This window comes from Mugil cephalus, chromosome 15, assembly GCF_022458985.1.
Source record: "Mugil cephalus isolate CIBA_MC_2020 chromosome 15, CIBA_Mcephalus_1.1, whole genome shotgun sequence".
NCBI classification, from domain to species: Eukaryota; Metazoa; Chordata; class Actinopteri; order Mugiliformes; family Mugilidae; genus Mugil; species Mugil cephalus.
In genome coordinates, this window is record NC_061784.1 from 1,469,111 (window position 1) to 1,484,741 (window position 15,631).

The following is a 15,631-nucleotide window of genomic DNA, read 5'->3' on the forward strand; positions in this document are numbered from 1 at the left end:
ATACTAGCTTAGAAAGCAAAATTTAGGTTTTATCCGATTTCCATAATCACCTTGTAGTATCATCAATACTAGCAAGAAAATATACAAGATAATAATGCTACCAGAGGCTGACTGACAAGACACAAAATATGTCATGTATACACAATCAAAGGTTTCTGCACATGTGCACAAGGACTTTAATTTATATCATAATATTACATAGTTTCTAAAAAGTTATGAATCCCATTTAAGATTAAAAAAAAAAAAGGAAGTAGGAAGTCAAGGAGAAAGAGAAAGATGGTAAAACGGAAATAATAACAGCAAATACGTTTCCAATTTGGACAAGTTTAATGATGAGACACATTAAAACAAATTATAATTAAAAATGTATTCAGACTACTGATGACACTTGTGCTGTGCGATAATGAAATGGTCACAAATTGAGGTAGCAATTGCAAACTGTATAATAGCTCTGATTTTCAAAAACATTGAGAAAATATAAGAGGTTGTATGTATATTGTCCAAAATATGACCAGTAACAGGTAATTGCAAAATATTATGTAAAAAAAAACAAAACAAAAAAAAAAAAAAAACTTGAAAATATGTATTTATAGTGCTCCACTCATTGCTAATAAATAAGCAATTATCAGATCAGACAATTTGACTGTGCATAATTAATACATATGTGTTCAGGGTTCTTTGTTGCTATAGAATAACATTTTATTGAAATGTGCAGCTTGGAATGAAACAGAAACCTTAGGGCTATAATTTCAATATTAGTTAAAAACCAGTCACTTGAACAACTATTATGTAATTGTAAACAACTATTCACCAAATACAATGTTAAAGACTGTATAGTGATCCAGTTTCCTTGTGAAATATTAAGGTGGAATAGGATTAAGATAATAAAAAACAGATAGCATGTAGTTTAAGGACAGTGCACAAAAGAGACAGAAAAGTAAACATTAAGTAAATACAAAAATAGCTAATTAAATATAACAGTAGTTTTACATATATGTTTGTGGTCTACTTGGACCTGGTTTTCTTGTACAGCCTCACAGCAGCAGGTAGGAAAGACCTGCAGTAAAATCCATTATCACCTCTGGAGGCAGTTTTACTGGCACCAGACTACAAGATCTTGGATGAGTCCACTGTATTGTCCATCTTCCTTGTCATGAATGAGGTTGACATCTACAGAGTCCTCTGAGAATTTCTGCAGATGACAGCCTGGCTGATGCTAGGCTGTTAGGAGAACTAAAGCGGGTTCAATGATGAGCTCAAAGAGGTGAATCTGAGGACGTGGACAGTGGGATACAAGACAGCAACATGTGGCTGGATGTATGGTCCACTAGATGGAGCCAAACTGAGTAATTCACTTTTGTTTCATTTAAACCAAAAAAAATGGGAAAAGCAAAACTTAAGCCAATGCAACATTTTGCATCCAGTCAGTCTGACCACTCATTGTCATCAAGCTCGGAGTCATCAGAGTCACTGTACTCCACCACAATGCGTCTGGAGAGGATGGTGGCCACGTCATTCCCTACCGGCTCTCGCTTATTCTGCTGCTCCTGCTGCTCTTGGACTTTCTTCAGCTGGATGCCTAATGAAGACATGACAATATTTAAGTAATATCAAATATTACACACCTGTTATCCACTGGGCCATGCACAGGGCAGCTGATATAATTTCTGATAACCAAATAAAATGTGTGCAGAGGCTCAGACGTACCCATGCGGATGGCGGACAGCAGGTCACTTCTTGCATCTCTCACAGGTTTAGTCTCTCCTCTCCTACTTTCACTGTGTCCTGCCAGTTGTGTGGGTGCAGCAGGTGGAAGGAGAGGAAGAGGCGGGGGCCCTGGGGGAGGAGGGAGTATACGAGGGCCTGCGGGAGGTACCAGTGGTAGGGGGTAGCCTGGGCCTACATGCACAGCTCCATTATGTGACGCTGGTGGTAGTGCACCTGGAGGAAAACCAAAGGCTGTCTGGGGTGATGGGATTGGTGGTCCTGGGGCAGACGTTTGAGGTGCAGAGCTGTTTGACAGTAAGAGAAAGAGGATTAATTTTTGCAGCAGCTGCTGGGAAAATGACATTTGAATGTGTCATTATGCAAACAACAAACACATGTACTTGTAATCTGCAGGTAGACGAACTGAACCATTCATTCGCTCTGCAGCATGAGGTTCTGCTGTGGCATAGGTTACTCTCTTGTAGTTGACATCAATGCTTTGGTACTCATGCTCCACTGGCGGCGAGGGCTGTGCATTCCCAGGGACACAATCATGAGCATGCTTAAAAGCAGCGTGGGCAGGCAGTGGAGGGATGGGGTAGTCTAGGAGGTCAGGCCTGCGTACAGACACAATGAACAACAGAGAGGTTCTCACATAAATTCCTTCACATATCCAGATGGTAGATTTAGTGTTACAAAATCAAAACTGAAGCATTACACAACTAAGGTACTAGATTTGGGTCAACATCATATTCATGAAAATAGATCTTACCCATACAAGCACATTTACTTTTGTCGTTTTCTGTGAATTTCTGAGACTTTAATTCATTTCCTGGAAATATATCATGATGCGACTAATTTCCTAACCTTGAACTTGACCCTGAACTCCAGTGCTAAATCACTACTGCCCCAATAGCAGCAGTTATCCTCAATTAGTTCATCTTGAGTTTATTGTCCTTTATCCCTGGAAGACCCACACATTTACAGACTCGATTGCACAAAGGACTGTTGGAGTCAGCCTCTCCACAACAATGGACATTTATGCCTCCAGATGCAGGAAGAGGGCAACCTGCATCAGGAAGGACCCCACACACACTCTTTGTCCCCCCAGCCTCAGGCAAGAGGCTGTGGAGACTAAAGAGGAGGACCACCAGACTGAGGAACAGCTTCTTCCCAGAAGCTGTAAGACTGTTAAACTCTGGTGGAGCTGTGTGATTGCACAGCTCAGTTGTTTTGCACATTTAATTCCCTGCACAAACCTGAACAATTCATACTGCTTGCTGCTGTTTAATTTTTATGTATATTTTTTTCTACCATATTCATCTTATTTTATTTATCTTGTTAGACACTGTTTACTAGTGTCATATACTGTACTGTGTCTATATTATAGTTTAAAAATTCTCACCTGCCATCTGGAGAAAGCGATCCCTCAGAGGATGCTCCTCGCCGAAGAATCTGTGGGTGACGGTGATCTGGGCGAAGCTCTTTATCGAAGGCCATCATGTTCCACTCCTGCCTGCGGTTTCGAGCCTTCCTCACCTTCTTCACCTCGCGCTGAAGGGTGCTGCTTTCCACACATCGCTTCTGTTCCTGGGAAAGGTGAATGAAGAGGCAAATAATGAACAACTACTCAGGTATGAGGAATATGTGAGCATAAAGCAGAGGGATGAGCTCTCACTCGTTGCTTCCGTCTTTCTTTCCTCTTGTCCTCTGTGTCCTGAAGCATTTTCTCTTTCCACAGGTCAAAAAAGTATGACGGGTCAGAGTAGAACTTCATTGCGTCAGTGGAATCCTCTCTAAATGTAAAAAAACAATTTCCAACATGATGCTTTAGATGACAATGCAAACTGATAAGATGTTGCATTTTTTAATAATATGTGAAGTACCTGTATGTAGTCAGAGTGCTAAGAGGAGGAGGATTGTCGCTGCTGTAGTACATGTCAGCAACAGAGTTGGGAGTGCTGCCCTTGGATAAAACCTGCTGGTCCTGGACAGTAGAACTTTTGAACGCCTTTCTCATGTTTATGTCCTGAAGAGTGACTGTAAAGCATCAAAACTGAGGTTTAAAGTTTAATACAAAGTATGCAAAAATAAACAGTGTTTAGATATTATATTAGCAGACAGACCCTCCTCTATGCTGGAGTCCAGCTGGGTAACCTTGACGGCCAAACGGTCTATTCGGTCCTGGAGAGAGTTTGCACGCACGTAAAAGGTGTTGGCTTCATTAAAAAGCTCCCCAAAAACATTTTCTGCCTGTTTACCTGGAGTCACAGCAAAGAGTCAGAGGCAAAGAGAAGAGGAATGCACTGTTAATAAATATTAATGTTTGAGAAATCATGAAAAAGCATGCTGTCATAATGACATGATGGAATTCAAGAAAATATAATAGACAATGAAAAAGTTAAACACACATTAATGACATGAACTATTTACTGCTGTGTTCATGTTCTGGATTATGGATAACCGTTAAGTGCTTGGTTGCTGCACATTACACCATAAAACGAGGGCACATGTCAAACAGCTCATGTGGATGCTATCATTAGGCTGACTGTGTTTGTGTATCCGCCCACCTACTCTCCATCTTATGTCCCTGTGGTACAAAGCTTTACGGTAAGCTCTAATCTCCTGTAACTTCACTAAATCCACACACACACACACTTGCACACACACTAATCGGAGAATCCAGGGGCCAGATGTCCAGGAGTAAATTTGCTTCCTAAAATAGGAAATCAGTCTCACTTAATTGCCGGACAGCAACTATAACCCACACAGCAAAAACACACAGGTATACTCCAATAATAAACTACTTAAACTACTCTGTTTCTGTGCACACTGATGGATTAGACTGTACAACAGATAGATGGTAGCAGACTGCAATTTTAAATAATATGCACATTGACTCAAGTGATGAATGTGCTGACCTCAATATCATATTTGTGTTGTGTTTTGTGTTAAAAGCAGTCAAGTAAATCAGTGTTTCCTGGTAATAACCTGTACAGGATTAAGAATATATAAACGTGTCTGAGTGCACTGAGCGGGCATATGTCAGTATGTGTGGTCAAATAATCTGTGCTTGAATGTCATAGTTTTTAACAGCAGGTTTTGTAATGTGCTTTTTAAAATTGTGACACATTATCATAAATGGGCCATGTATCAAATAGACTTTAATTAACTTGTTTTATTCTAGTTTGGGCTTCTTTGCTCTGAGATTGTCCTTACATGTTGACCTTACAATTTAAAGTCATGTTTGAGCTGGGTTCTGCTCAAGGTTTCTTCCTGTTAAAAGTGAGTGTTTCCTTGCCACTATTGCCCTCAGGCTGCTCTGGAGGTTTCAGGACATTTAATGTAAAGCATCTTGAGACAATTTGTATTGTTATTGGCGCTATATAAATAAAACTGAATTGATATGAATGTTTGATTACTAGTCAACAGTTGTGCTACAGCCGAGGAAAAGTTTCCCTACTGTAATGATCTCAAGATAAAGAAGCATCTGAACATTTTATGCATCTCTGTAAATACAATCTTACTCAGACTACTGAGCTGTCGGATGATGGCAGACAGCGTGTTGTTTGTGACACATTCCAGCTCGCTGCCAATTCCTTCAGGTACAGCACTGTGGCACAGGTGTCGAGGCTCAATGTTTCTCTTGACCAGAGGCATGACTCCTTCTCACATCTCTGCCATCAGACCTGCTGGAGGACAGAGATGACAGCGCACTGTATACTGAAAACTACACGGCACAAAAAAATCCATTTTCATACAGCAGCTCCAGATCAGGTAATCATCTCTCATGTCTGAAATGAATATGGTGCATAGAGGTCAGGCAAGGTATTGTTAGTTTTCTCACCAATAAATACACTATTGATTTCAGTAAGTTTATCATTTCCTAGGGGGGAAAATCTAAACAAACACTAACAGAAAAACACTTCTAGGGTTTCTGTTTTGAATAATTAACAGCCAAAATCAAACCCCTAGAGTTTTCTTATATTTACATGATTCTACGTTGGTGCCACATGCTGCTGAATGCCCCAATTTATCACCTGCTGTCAAAGTGGTGGACCTATTGTATGTCACTGAGCATCTCTGTTAAGCAAATAACATGTAAAAGTAACAGCAAAAGCAAACACATTTCTAAGCAATTCACTTTTCACACTGTTGTCAAATGGACGTGGAACAAGGGATTGGGCGCTTATTTGTGATCACAAGCAGGAGCAAGAACACCACCTTACGACAACTTGTATATTTTAGTTATGTTAGTCTGCACCTTGACAAACAAGTCTGACAGAGTATTTGGTTTATCTCTATACTATTATTACAATTACCAATAAGCTGCCTTTAGCTCAACCTATCTACAGTCTACAATATTATTCAATAAATGATTAAGAATCTAGTGGGCTAGAACTAGTGTCCAATCTGTATATACCTCTGCCACAATTCAGCAGGGAAGCATTCAGGAAGCACAAAGGGGATTTAGTATAGATTGTTTTTTTGTTTGTTTTGTTTTTGTTTTTATAAAATATGAAGATTATATAAATTCAGGTACCAAATGGTTTCTTCAAGTACACTGATTACAACAACTGACAATGTGTTGGCCTTCTGACTGGTATCTTGACAGCCAACCAAAGGTGTCGTTCCCCTAGTCAAGTCAGGACTTCCTAACTTTCTGATGCTAACAAAGACAAATGATAGCCATATGGAGTGAGTTTTCATAAAAAATAAATAAATAAAATTTAAAAATGGAAGCACACACACACTTAGGATGTAGGATTAGTTGACTAAGTTGCCATTGAAACTTGTTCTATAAAAACCTGACAAATTCTATTGTTACTTTATTATTACATATACAATATTATTACAGTATTTGTTAAAGTCAAGACATATTGTTAAGGTTTCTTAAATGCTTTTTTTCAACAATAGTAATGATCAATCAAAGCTAGCTTGATTCAAATGAAGATTAGTTAAATTAGTTAAATACTAAGGAAATCAAAATCCAAATAAATCTAAATCACAGTCTATTTTCTGTGAGTCCTTCCCATAGACTGTAGTCTAGTTGACTGTATACCACTGACTCTAAATATACATAAATATCATAGACTACTCAGGCAATATGTGCCCAGGCGCGCTGGCCAGTCATTTTCGTTTGTACGTTTATCAACACGCATTCACATGCACAAAACAAGAGACATATAACAACGTATAGGTCCAAAAAAAATCTTAAAAACGCCATCGTCCTACCATAGGGGTGCAGTTCGATTCGCGTCGACGTATGTCCCTAACACGTCAGCACGTAGGGAAGTAGCTGCCAAAGTTGAGTTCAAGCGGTTTCCTCCGAATCAGAAGGGCTGTCTGCTGCAGCCTGCACTGTGTTGAACGGTGACAGACATCTCTGCAGGGCGGACTTCACTCTAGACAAATCCGTGGTCCAAATCACAGCTTGAGCCAAGAGGGGATTTGGACCAGCAGATTTACTCCTTTCATCCAATCACAGTCGTCCTGTCAGCCGTTCACCATCCAGCGTTTTATATTAGGCTGCATTGGTCTTATATGTACGGACTGTGTCATTACCTGCCTTCTATGAACATGGAAATAGTTCAAATGAAATGATTTCTAATGGTAACAATCGGTCGCATCCAGACTGCATCTAAGAATGAATGAATACATTCACTGCTAATGGTACGCGCTTGTACCCTAATAATAAAATAATAATTATAATTTTTATTTGTATGGCACTTTTCAAATCAACATTATTCACAGCAACATAGATAACTTATTGACAAAACAAAACACTTAGCACCTGCTCAACCAGACTGAAAGTCAGTGAGAAGAAACAAGTCTTCAACAGTAATTTAAAGTGCTCCATATTCTGGGCACCTTTTATGTGCAAGGCTATGTTGTTCCATAGTTTGGAGGCAACCACTGAAAAGGCTCTATCGCCTCTGTGCTTGGAACTAAGGAAGTCCATCAACAGTTGGTTTGTTGACTTCGGTGGTGCAAGTGTGGCAATGTAGGAGCTCAAGTGAAGTAGAGCCCAGCTATTCATATTCTTAAAAACCAGTGATAAAATTTTTAACTGGATCCTAAAATACGCTGGAGGCCAGAACAGTTTTGATGTGATCACATTTTTTTATACAGTACAGTAAACTAAGCGAGAGCTAATGAAAGCATGAACAATCCTCTCAAAATCATGTGTGGGGATCTAGAACTTGCTGTTGTGGTTCAATTACACAGATTTTGGTTAAATCATTGAATGCATTGAACTTGTTTTATTTACAGATAAAGTAGTTAATTAACTGATTATCTTCAAAACAATGATGGCTTTTAATTATTTTTAAAATATTTTTAATTTCATAAATACATCATTCAATCCCAAAATATTCCTCATGTGTTACAGGCAATCAATAATGGGTGTCTCCAATCACCCATGTGTCATAAACTGCAGCATGTTAGTCACAGCTGGTCTCTTAACATCTCAGCAAGGACACTGGGGATTAATTGTGAAATGAAACACACACACACACACACACTTGCACACATTCGTATATAGATATGTATACACTGTTCTTTTATTGCACATGGGTTAATCTGGATTGTGGAAGGCAATGGAGTAACCCAGATATGGGGGCTTAAACCTTTGTAAGTAGCACATCACAAAACCTTCACAGTTATTACAGGAGAATGTCTTGTTGTACTGAGACATAGTTTAATCCAACAATCTTGATGTAATCTGCGATGGCGATGGGTTTAAGGTTAATGACCAGTGTGAATTTTAAGAAACAGAAATATGTATATATATATATTAATTCAATTCAATGCAGTGTCAGAATCTGAATCAGAATCAGAAGAAATGTAGGAAAGTAAGGGAATAAGAATACAAATTGTCTCAAGAAATTTATGACAATAATGGCAACCGGAACCTGAAACATGATCTGAAACTGCCAGAGCAGACATGAAGGCATCGGGGGCAAGGAAAAACTCACCCCCATCATCTCTCTGGCTTCTGGTTGCTTCAGAATCATAAGGGCAACACTTGGGTTTAGTGCAGTTGCTCAGCATTGACACCTCACAGCAGACCTTGCTTCATGCTGTGTTACCCACTTCCTTAGACCATGTCTGTTTCACCTTACACCTTACCACGAGGAGTACGTACAGTCTATGACATGAGCAAGGCAGTGGGCTGTGACATCATTATCACACATCTAAAACATCGTCATCCATAGGCCCTTAACTCGGGTGCACAGTTTCCTACTGGAATTATCATATTTTTTTTTACAACTTATACAAATATAAATAAGCACATGAGCTATCCAACACAATATGGATGCCATTATCTAAGCAGAATGCTTACAGTAATATGATTTAACTGAGCAGTGTCCTGCAAATGATTTCATTGTCATACAGGAGTTTCTAATCCATGCTGTTTTTTTGCCCCTAGAGGGCAGCAAAGTATTGCATTTATTAGCGCTGGATGTGTTTTAATGAAAAACTTGGCGTAATTTTTGTCATCTTGTATGTCTTAATAACTAAGATAGATGTGTAGGTGCAGGTGTAGCTTCTTGGGGACAGGGATGATGCATGATGTCTTCCACTGAAGGGAGGCGCTCCTAAGGTTTAAGCTGAAATACATACTGAACGGGCTCCCCCAGCTCAGAAGCACAGGCCCTGAGTGATCGTGTGGACACTCGGTCTGGACCGGTCCTTTTTGCTCTGTAGCTCTGTAGCTGTCTGCTCACCTGAGCCAAAGTGATGGTGGTGGTGGAAGGGGTGGCTACAAACCACTTGTCTGCAGTAGTGTTGTCAGAATTAAATTAAACATTCAGTATTCATGTCTTACAATATGAATAATCTATTGCACTGTGAAATTGTCGTTGTTGTTATTTGTTATTTGTGTTTTCTCCCAGAATGAATTAACATTGCACTTTTTGTATAATAAAAAGAAATGATTGTAACACGCTCATTTAATTGCAGTACTTGTTTTTGTTTTGCTTTTATTTTTCTGTATAAGAATTACAGCACAGTGCAGTCGCTCCCATCACATTTTAATGTCTGAAAGGTTTGTATTGTGCCAAGTAAATGAAAATCATTCAGAGCTGGCGTATAAGTCTGTTAAGTCAGTTGAGGTGTTCAAGTAAAGTCCATGAACAAAAATCACCAAAATAAAACGAGGCAATTGTACTGTAGTCTAATGTAGAGTGTGATGACTCTTTTCACAAAATCATTTCACTCCATCTTTATCTGACTGATGCGAAAATATAAAATTCTAAAAATTTTAAAATGTTAGTTACTACGACAACAGGCAACAACAATCTAAATGCCACTAACACCCTAGTTTTTCTCAGTTGTGATAAAGTTGAAGAGGTAAAGGCTTGAGGAGCAGGGTGAGGTTTGATCATTATTATTTCTTTAATCAATAATACATATTTTTTTTTAATTCTACTTAAATGGCGCTAGCTGTCTGTTATTGATTAGACAGGTGATGGCTATCAATGCTAACTAGCCATGTTAGCTATAGCTAGCTCTACCATGAGCTTTTGCTGCATTGTCAGAGACATAATGTGTGTAATAACCTGACTTTATGTTTGTTTTGTTTTTTGTATTCTCATGTGAAGTGGGTGAAAAAAGAGAATCTAGAGACGAACCCAGAGATGTCAAAATCACAGAAGCGTAAGTGTCTGTTTTCTTAGACTTAGACAGACTTTAATGATCCAGGATGATAACTTTGATAAAACAAATGAGATCAAATTAAAGAAAAATAACCAATGTAATCAAAAAAATTACAGAATTAGCCTTTGGGCTTTATACAAGTTGGCAAAAGAGAAAGAGTGGCTGCATTTCGCTAGTAGCTCCACCATGACATATCTGACTTGTTGTTTTTTTCTGTGCCTTGTGTCTTTTCATCTTTCTGTGTTGTTTTTATTTTGTTTTGTCTGGACTTTTTGTTTTTGGCTGTGTCGTTGGTCGTCGGTTGTGGAGTTAGGCGGAGCAGCCGTTGTGTCTGTTGGTGTGTTCCCATAGATAGATGCACTAGATGCCGCCTCCGCGACTTACGTTAGCAGTTAACATCTAGTGTATATATATCTATGGGTGTGTTCCTGCGAACAGCTTCTAGCGCTGCTAGTGCTGTTTGTGTCCCCTCATAGATGTATATATACTAGATGCTGCATTCTAGCTGGTCAGACACGTCAATGCGGCTGCCATCTTGGGCAGGGGTTCCTACCAGCGGTCAGACTGCAGTCAGTGAATCTGACTGACTAAAATGACAGACTTTTGTGTTGTTGCCAAGAACCAAGACCTGGGCGTCCAAGGATTTCTTCAGCAAGAAGTGATCGCATCATGATCCCCATGCACAGAGAAAACCACTGAATGACATTACAGGAGCTCCAACAGCAGTGGTCAAACCAAACTGGTGTCCAGTGTTCCATCCGCACCTGATCAATGAGAGACAGAGGTTAGGACACAAGAACTGGACAGCCAGGAGTTGGAAGAAGATTCTGTGGTCAGATGAGTCCAGTTTCCAGCTTCTTCCTCCTGCTAACGTGAGGGAACACAGAAGATCAGGCGAAGCATTATCTCCAGCATGTACAGTACCTACTGTCAAACATGGTGGAGGCAGTATCATGGTTTGGGGATGCATGAGTGCTGCTGGTGTTGGTCATCTCACTGTCTGTGATGGCACATTGAACTCTGCCAAATATTGTGCCATTCTCTAAACCCACATGCTCCCTTTTGTCAAAGTCAATAAGATAATACTCCTTGCCACACATCCAGGGCCAGTAGAACTTGGCTGCAGGAGCACAGTATCAAGGTTTTAGAGTATCCAGCTCAATCCCTGGACATGAGCCCCATTGAAAATCTGTGGTGGATTATCAAAGATCTGTTTCAAAGCACAAACCAAAGAATTGAGAAGAATTAAAAGTAGTAATTCAAGAAGAATGGGACAAGATTAGATCTCAACAGTGTGAAAGGCTTGTGAGGAATATTCCAGTCGGGATTACTAAATATTAATTTGGTTAGTTTAATCACTAAATGTGATGGTTTATTTATTTTTTGTTCAGTTTTGAACACATTCTCTTTTATTTGTTGACTTTGATATCCACAATGTTGAGAACTGACATATTGAGTGTCAAAAATCAAGTTTTGTCAGTTTTTCTTGTAAACAGTAAACAAAATAAATATAATTTGTATTTGTTTGTGTCTATCTAATGCAGCCACACCTTTGAAACACAAAAGATTTTTCCACAAATATTCATGATAATATTTGAGATTGTGTAAAATTTTAAGGGCGTCCGAAGACTTTTTTCCACCACTGTATATCTTGAGTTAAATTGAATCCCCTTAAATCAAGATATTCATTTGGTAAGGAAAACAAATTGTCAGTTGTAAATCTGCCCTCGGTCCTCAGGAGCTATAGAAGACGAGAAAAAGGACTTCGCTGCCATTACAGAGAAGCTAGCGCAGCAACAGGTAAATAATATTTTGTTTTAATGGTGCAAGTGGAATGACAGGTGCTTTTTTCTTTGTATAATACATATGTTAAATGAACAACACATAACACAGCTTTTGAATTTTAGATGCATTGCTGGATCAGTTGTGTTACATATGACAGGTGACGCTGTCTAATGGTTTAAATCTTCAAAAAGCTATTGAAGATCAGTAAAAAGTTAAACGGAAGTGCTAATAAATAGTCTGCTAAAAATATGTTTTCTGTCATAATAAAAAACTATTTTCCTACTATAAATAGCGCTGTCAACAAAAACAATATCTTCTTTATCCCTAAAACCAGTTTTATAGTTTACCTGTCTTACCTGGCAACACTTCCATCAACAGATATCTTTAAATAAACATAGGGAAGAGCTTAAGAACCTTGACAAGTGCTTTGCTGCAAAGGAAAAATCGGTGAAAACTCTTGAACTCCTCAAAGAGAGAGAAAATGACCGCTTGGAAGCATTCGTCAAGATGACTGAGGAGAAACATGCAGATGCCCTAACCTTGTAAGCAGTAGTCAGTCCCTTGTTATTGTATCTGAAGCCTAAATTATCCGTTCTTTTTCAGGATTGTAACATTTGTGATATTGTCTTGTGTGTCAGTTTTGAAAAACAGAGGGAGTCCAAACAGGAAAAGAATGGAGGAAGAAAGGACAGTAAAAAGGTAACTCTCTGGTACTATTAACTTGGGCACATTCTCCACATTTCATGTACACAGTGATTAACCTAAAGGTGCAAGGAGATTAACTAAATATTTGCTAGAATTATGTGCCAGTGATTCATTTGCAATAGGATACACTGTAATACTGCTGTATATGGTCCTCACCATGGTCTTTCTTCTTCATAGTGAATTGGGCAAGGTTGAGGAACTCCTGAATGAATGTAAAGGTTACCAGAATGTTCTGTTAAAGGTGATGAATACAGAGAGGCAAGAAGCCCCAGAAGCAGAGACTTTTAAAGCTCGAGTCTTATCCAACTTAGAATCTTTTGAGATTCATGAAACCACAGTTACCCAGGGTAAGTGTTTGAACCCAGTGAATCTCAGAAAATGATGTAGCTAAGAACAAATGTGGTTCTAGTTTGTTCTCTGATATGGCATGAGCACAAAATCTTATTCAAAATATACCAATGACTTATTAACTATTGATAAAGGCTACTACTTTGTATGTGAGAATTCCTTAAAAGGTCACTTCATCACAGACCAGTGTGTATAATATGGTGGATTAGGAATATGGTATTAACAGTTATGTTTTCTTTAGTGTATAATCATAGGTACCTGTAGCTCCATCCAAATATGAAATGATTTACTCATTTCCCATCATTTTGAAGATGACACTTGGTTGTAAGTGGACAGTCCAGTAGCTCTGGTTGTCTTGGTAACCCTCGTCGTTATTTCCCATCCAAATATTTCAAGAGAAATAAGCAGAATATAAAAGTATTGCTAGAGTTAGGACAGACCTATCTTATGCTTTAACAGTGAAAGATTTTTAGTTCACTGTTCACATTATGGATCACTAACCTCAGTCGCTGCTCTTTATTTCACAATCAAATACGATCAGTGACAACGGAGCTGATTCATCTGGGTTGACCTAGCACTCTAAGCCCGCTGTGGTCTTTCCTTGAGGTAAACGGTCACTGCATCCACTCCATCCACTCCATCCACTGCATTCGCCCCTTATAAATTCTGTTTCCATTGCTCAGGGTCCTTCAATATACACACTGTGACCAGGGCCTCTTCCGCAGAGCCTGTCATGTTGTTACCATGTTACCACAGTAACTTTATGACAAACCAAATACAGACTTTTGTGAGAGCCTTTGTATTTTTATGTTGAAGTGGAGTCCACCAAAGGTTCTCCATGTGCTTGAAAAGGGAGAAAAGTATACAGTTGGTTGCAACCTGTAGCCTACTGGATGTCATACACACTGGGACTCAAAACTAAAAATTCCCCTAAGATATCAATGTTTCCCCTAATAGTGATGTTCGATACCACCAATTTCCTTTCCAATCTGATACTGAGTAAAATTCTGGCTGGTATCGGCGATACCGATCCGATACTTTGTGTAAAATCACCCTAACCTCTCCAATCTCGTTGTACACTGTCTAATGACAATAAAGGGACTTCTATTCTAATCTGTCTGGTAAACCTAAAAAAGGAAGTTTATTTCAAATCGTAGCTTCATAAAGAACACAAGACATCAGAGTAATTTGTTTATGTATATTAAACTTGGAAGAATACTGAGGTAGCGGTCCCATTTACACAAACTCAATCATACAAAATACGTGAAAATGCTGTTTCAAACACTAATAAAGAAATAAGTAATAATGAGACCATTAAAATAAATTGCTATTTCACTACTAAGAACAAAACGATGGACGGAGCTCCTCACTGACGTGCACATAAACAATCAAGTGAACACACACCTACAGCCAGAATGTCAGAATAAAGGGAAATTAGCAGGGCTAATGTGGTGGTTACTTGACGGAGAGAGGAGCTTACCATAGTAGTCAGTGAGCTAATTGTGGGGCTAATTTAGCTAACCGATTAGCCTGTTGTCTGCTAACTGGTACAGTGTTACTACGTCTTTGTGTAAGAATCTCTTTTAACATATTGTAGTATTTAGAATTCTAATGCTCGTGGCTGGAGGTTTTAACGGTTAACCGTATGGACTGATGGTATCTGCTCTGATGATACCCCACCCACCTCCCCCGAGGTCGTGAACCCAGGGGAAACACTGGAGAGATTTTTCTTTTTTTAATGATCAGAACTGGTGCAGCCTACATGTCCTAATCTGTAATTATAAACCGTGTAATTGATGCAATGTAATGGTACTGCTTGCACAGGTTTGGAGACCTCTCCAGATAGCGTGCCATCTTCAGACAAAAAGCCCACGCTGTCCTCAGCCCCCAGCAACACTCTGTAAGGAAACACTCACACAATCAATTGTACAATCCTGAAGTTAAACAATCAAAATATTTACAGATGACTGACAGCAGTCAGTTAATCAAAAAATAATGAAGTCCTAGTTGTCTGTAATGATGGCTAGTTTTTATAATAACAAATTGCCATATTTTATAAAAAAATCAGGCATATCCTAACTGCAGCTGTAAAAACTATAATTATTCCCTCTGAGATTATAGTGTAGAGAGTATAAAGTAACATAAAATGGAAATCATCATATGAAGTATGTCAGATTTGTGCACAAGTACAGTATATGAGTATTTGATCTACATTTTGTGTTAAATTTGATTTTTGTAATGTTTTTTGATCATTTTCATTGCCAATTAAGAAAGCAGTACAGCCAAAAACTAATCTCAGCTCTCTTTGGCATTTAAGTGTCACAGATTCTAACCTGGAAAGGGACATCGACAGTGAGGTCAGATTTCCTGAATTTGAAATCAGAGATCACTTTTAGCATCCTCTTTTTTCACCAGGAGTGTTTAT

At 38.8% G+C, this 15,631-nt stretch overlaps 1 protein-coding gene and 1 long non-coding RNA gene across 3 annotated transcripts; one reads left to right on the forward strand and one right to left on the reverse strand.

Annotated features, from left to right (window-relative positions):
• Positions 1-266: 266 nt before the first annotated feature.
• Positions 267-7,105, reverse strand: wasf3a (WASP family member 3a). 2 transcript variants are annotated; one of them, XM_047607165.1, is made up of 9 exons: positions 6,943-7,105; positions 5,235-5,396; positions 3,834-3,968; positions 3,594-3,747; positions 3,386-3,503; positions 3,113-3,297; positions 2,109-2,324; positions 1,708-2,012; positions 267-1,579 (listed from the first exon to the last, which is right to left on the reverse strand). In XM_047607165.1, the coding sequence occupies exons 2-9, from the start codon at positions 5,365-5,367 to the stop codon at positions 1,425-1,427; spliced, it is 1,401 nt and encodes a 466-aa protein (XP_047463121.1). In that variant the 5' UTR covers positions 5,368-5,396; positions 6,943-7,105; the 3' UTR covers positions 267-1,424. The 2 variants fall into 2 exon arrangements, with proteins under 2 accessions (XP_047463121.1, XP_047463120.1); XM_047607164.1 differs by having other exon boundaries at positions 5,235-5,399.
• Positions 7,106-13,036: 5,931 nt separating this feature from the next.
• On the forward strand, positions 13,037-15,546 carry LOC125020848. The gene is made up of 3 exons (XR_007114275.1): positions 13,037-13,205; positions 15,031-15,106; positions 15,524-15,546. It is a non-coding gene; the product is annotated as an uncharacterized LOC125020848 (long non-coding RNA).
• Positions 15,547-15,631: the final 85 nt, after the last annotated feature.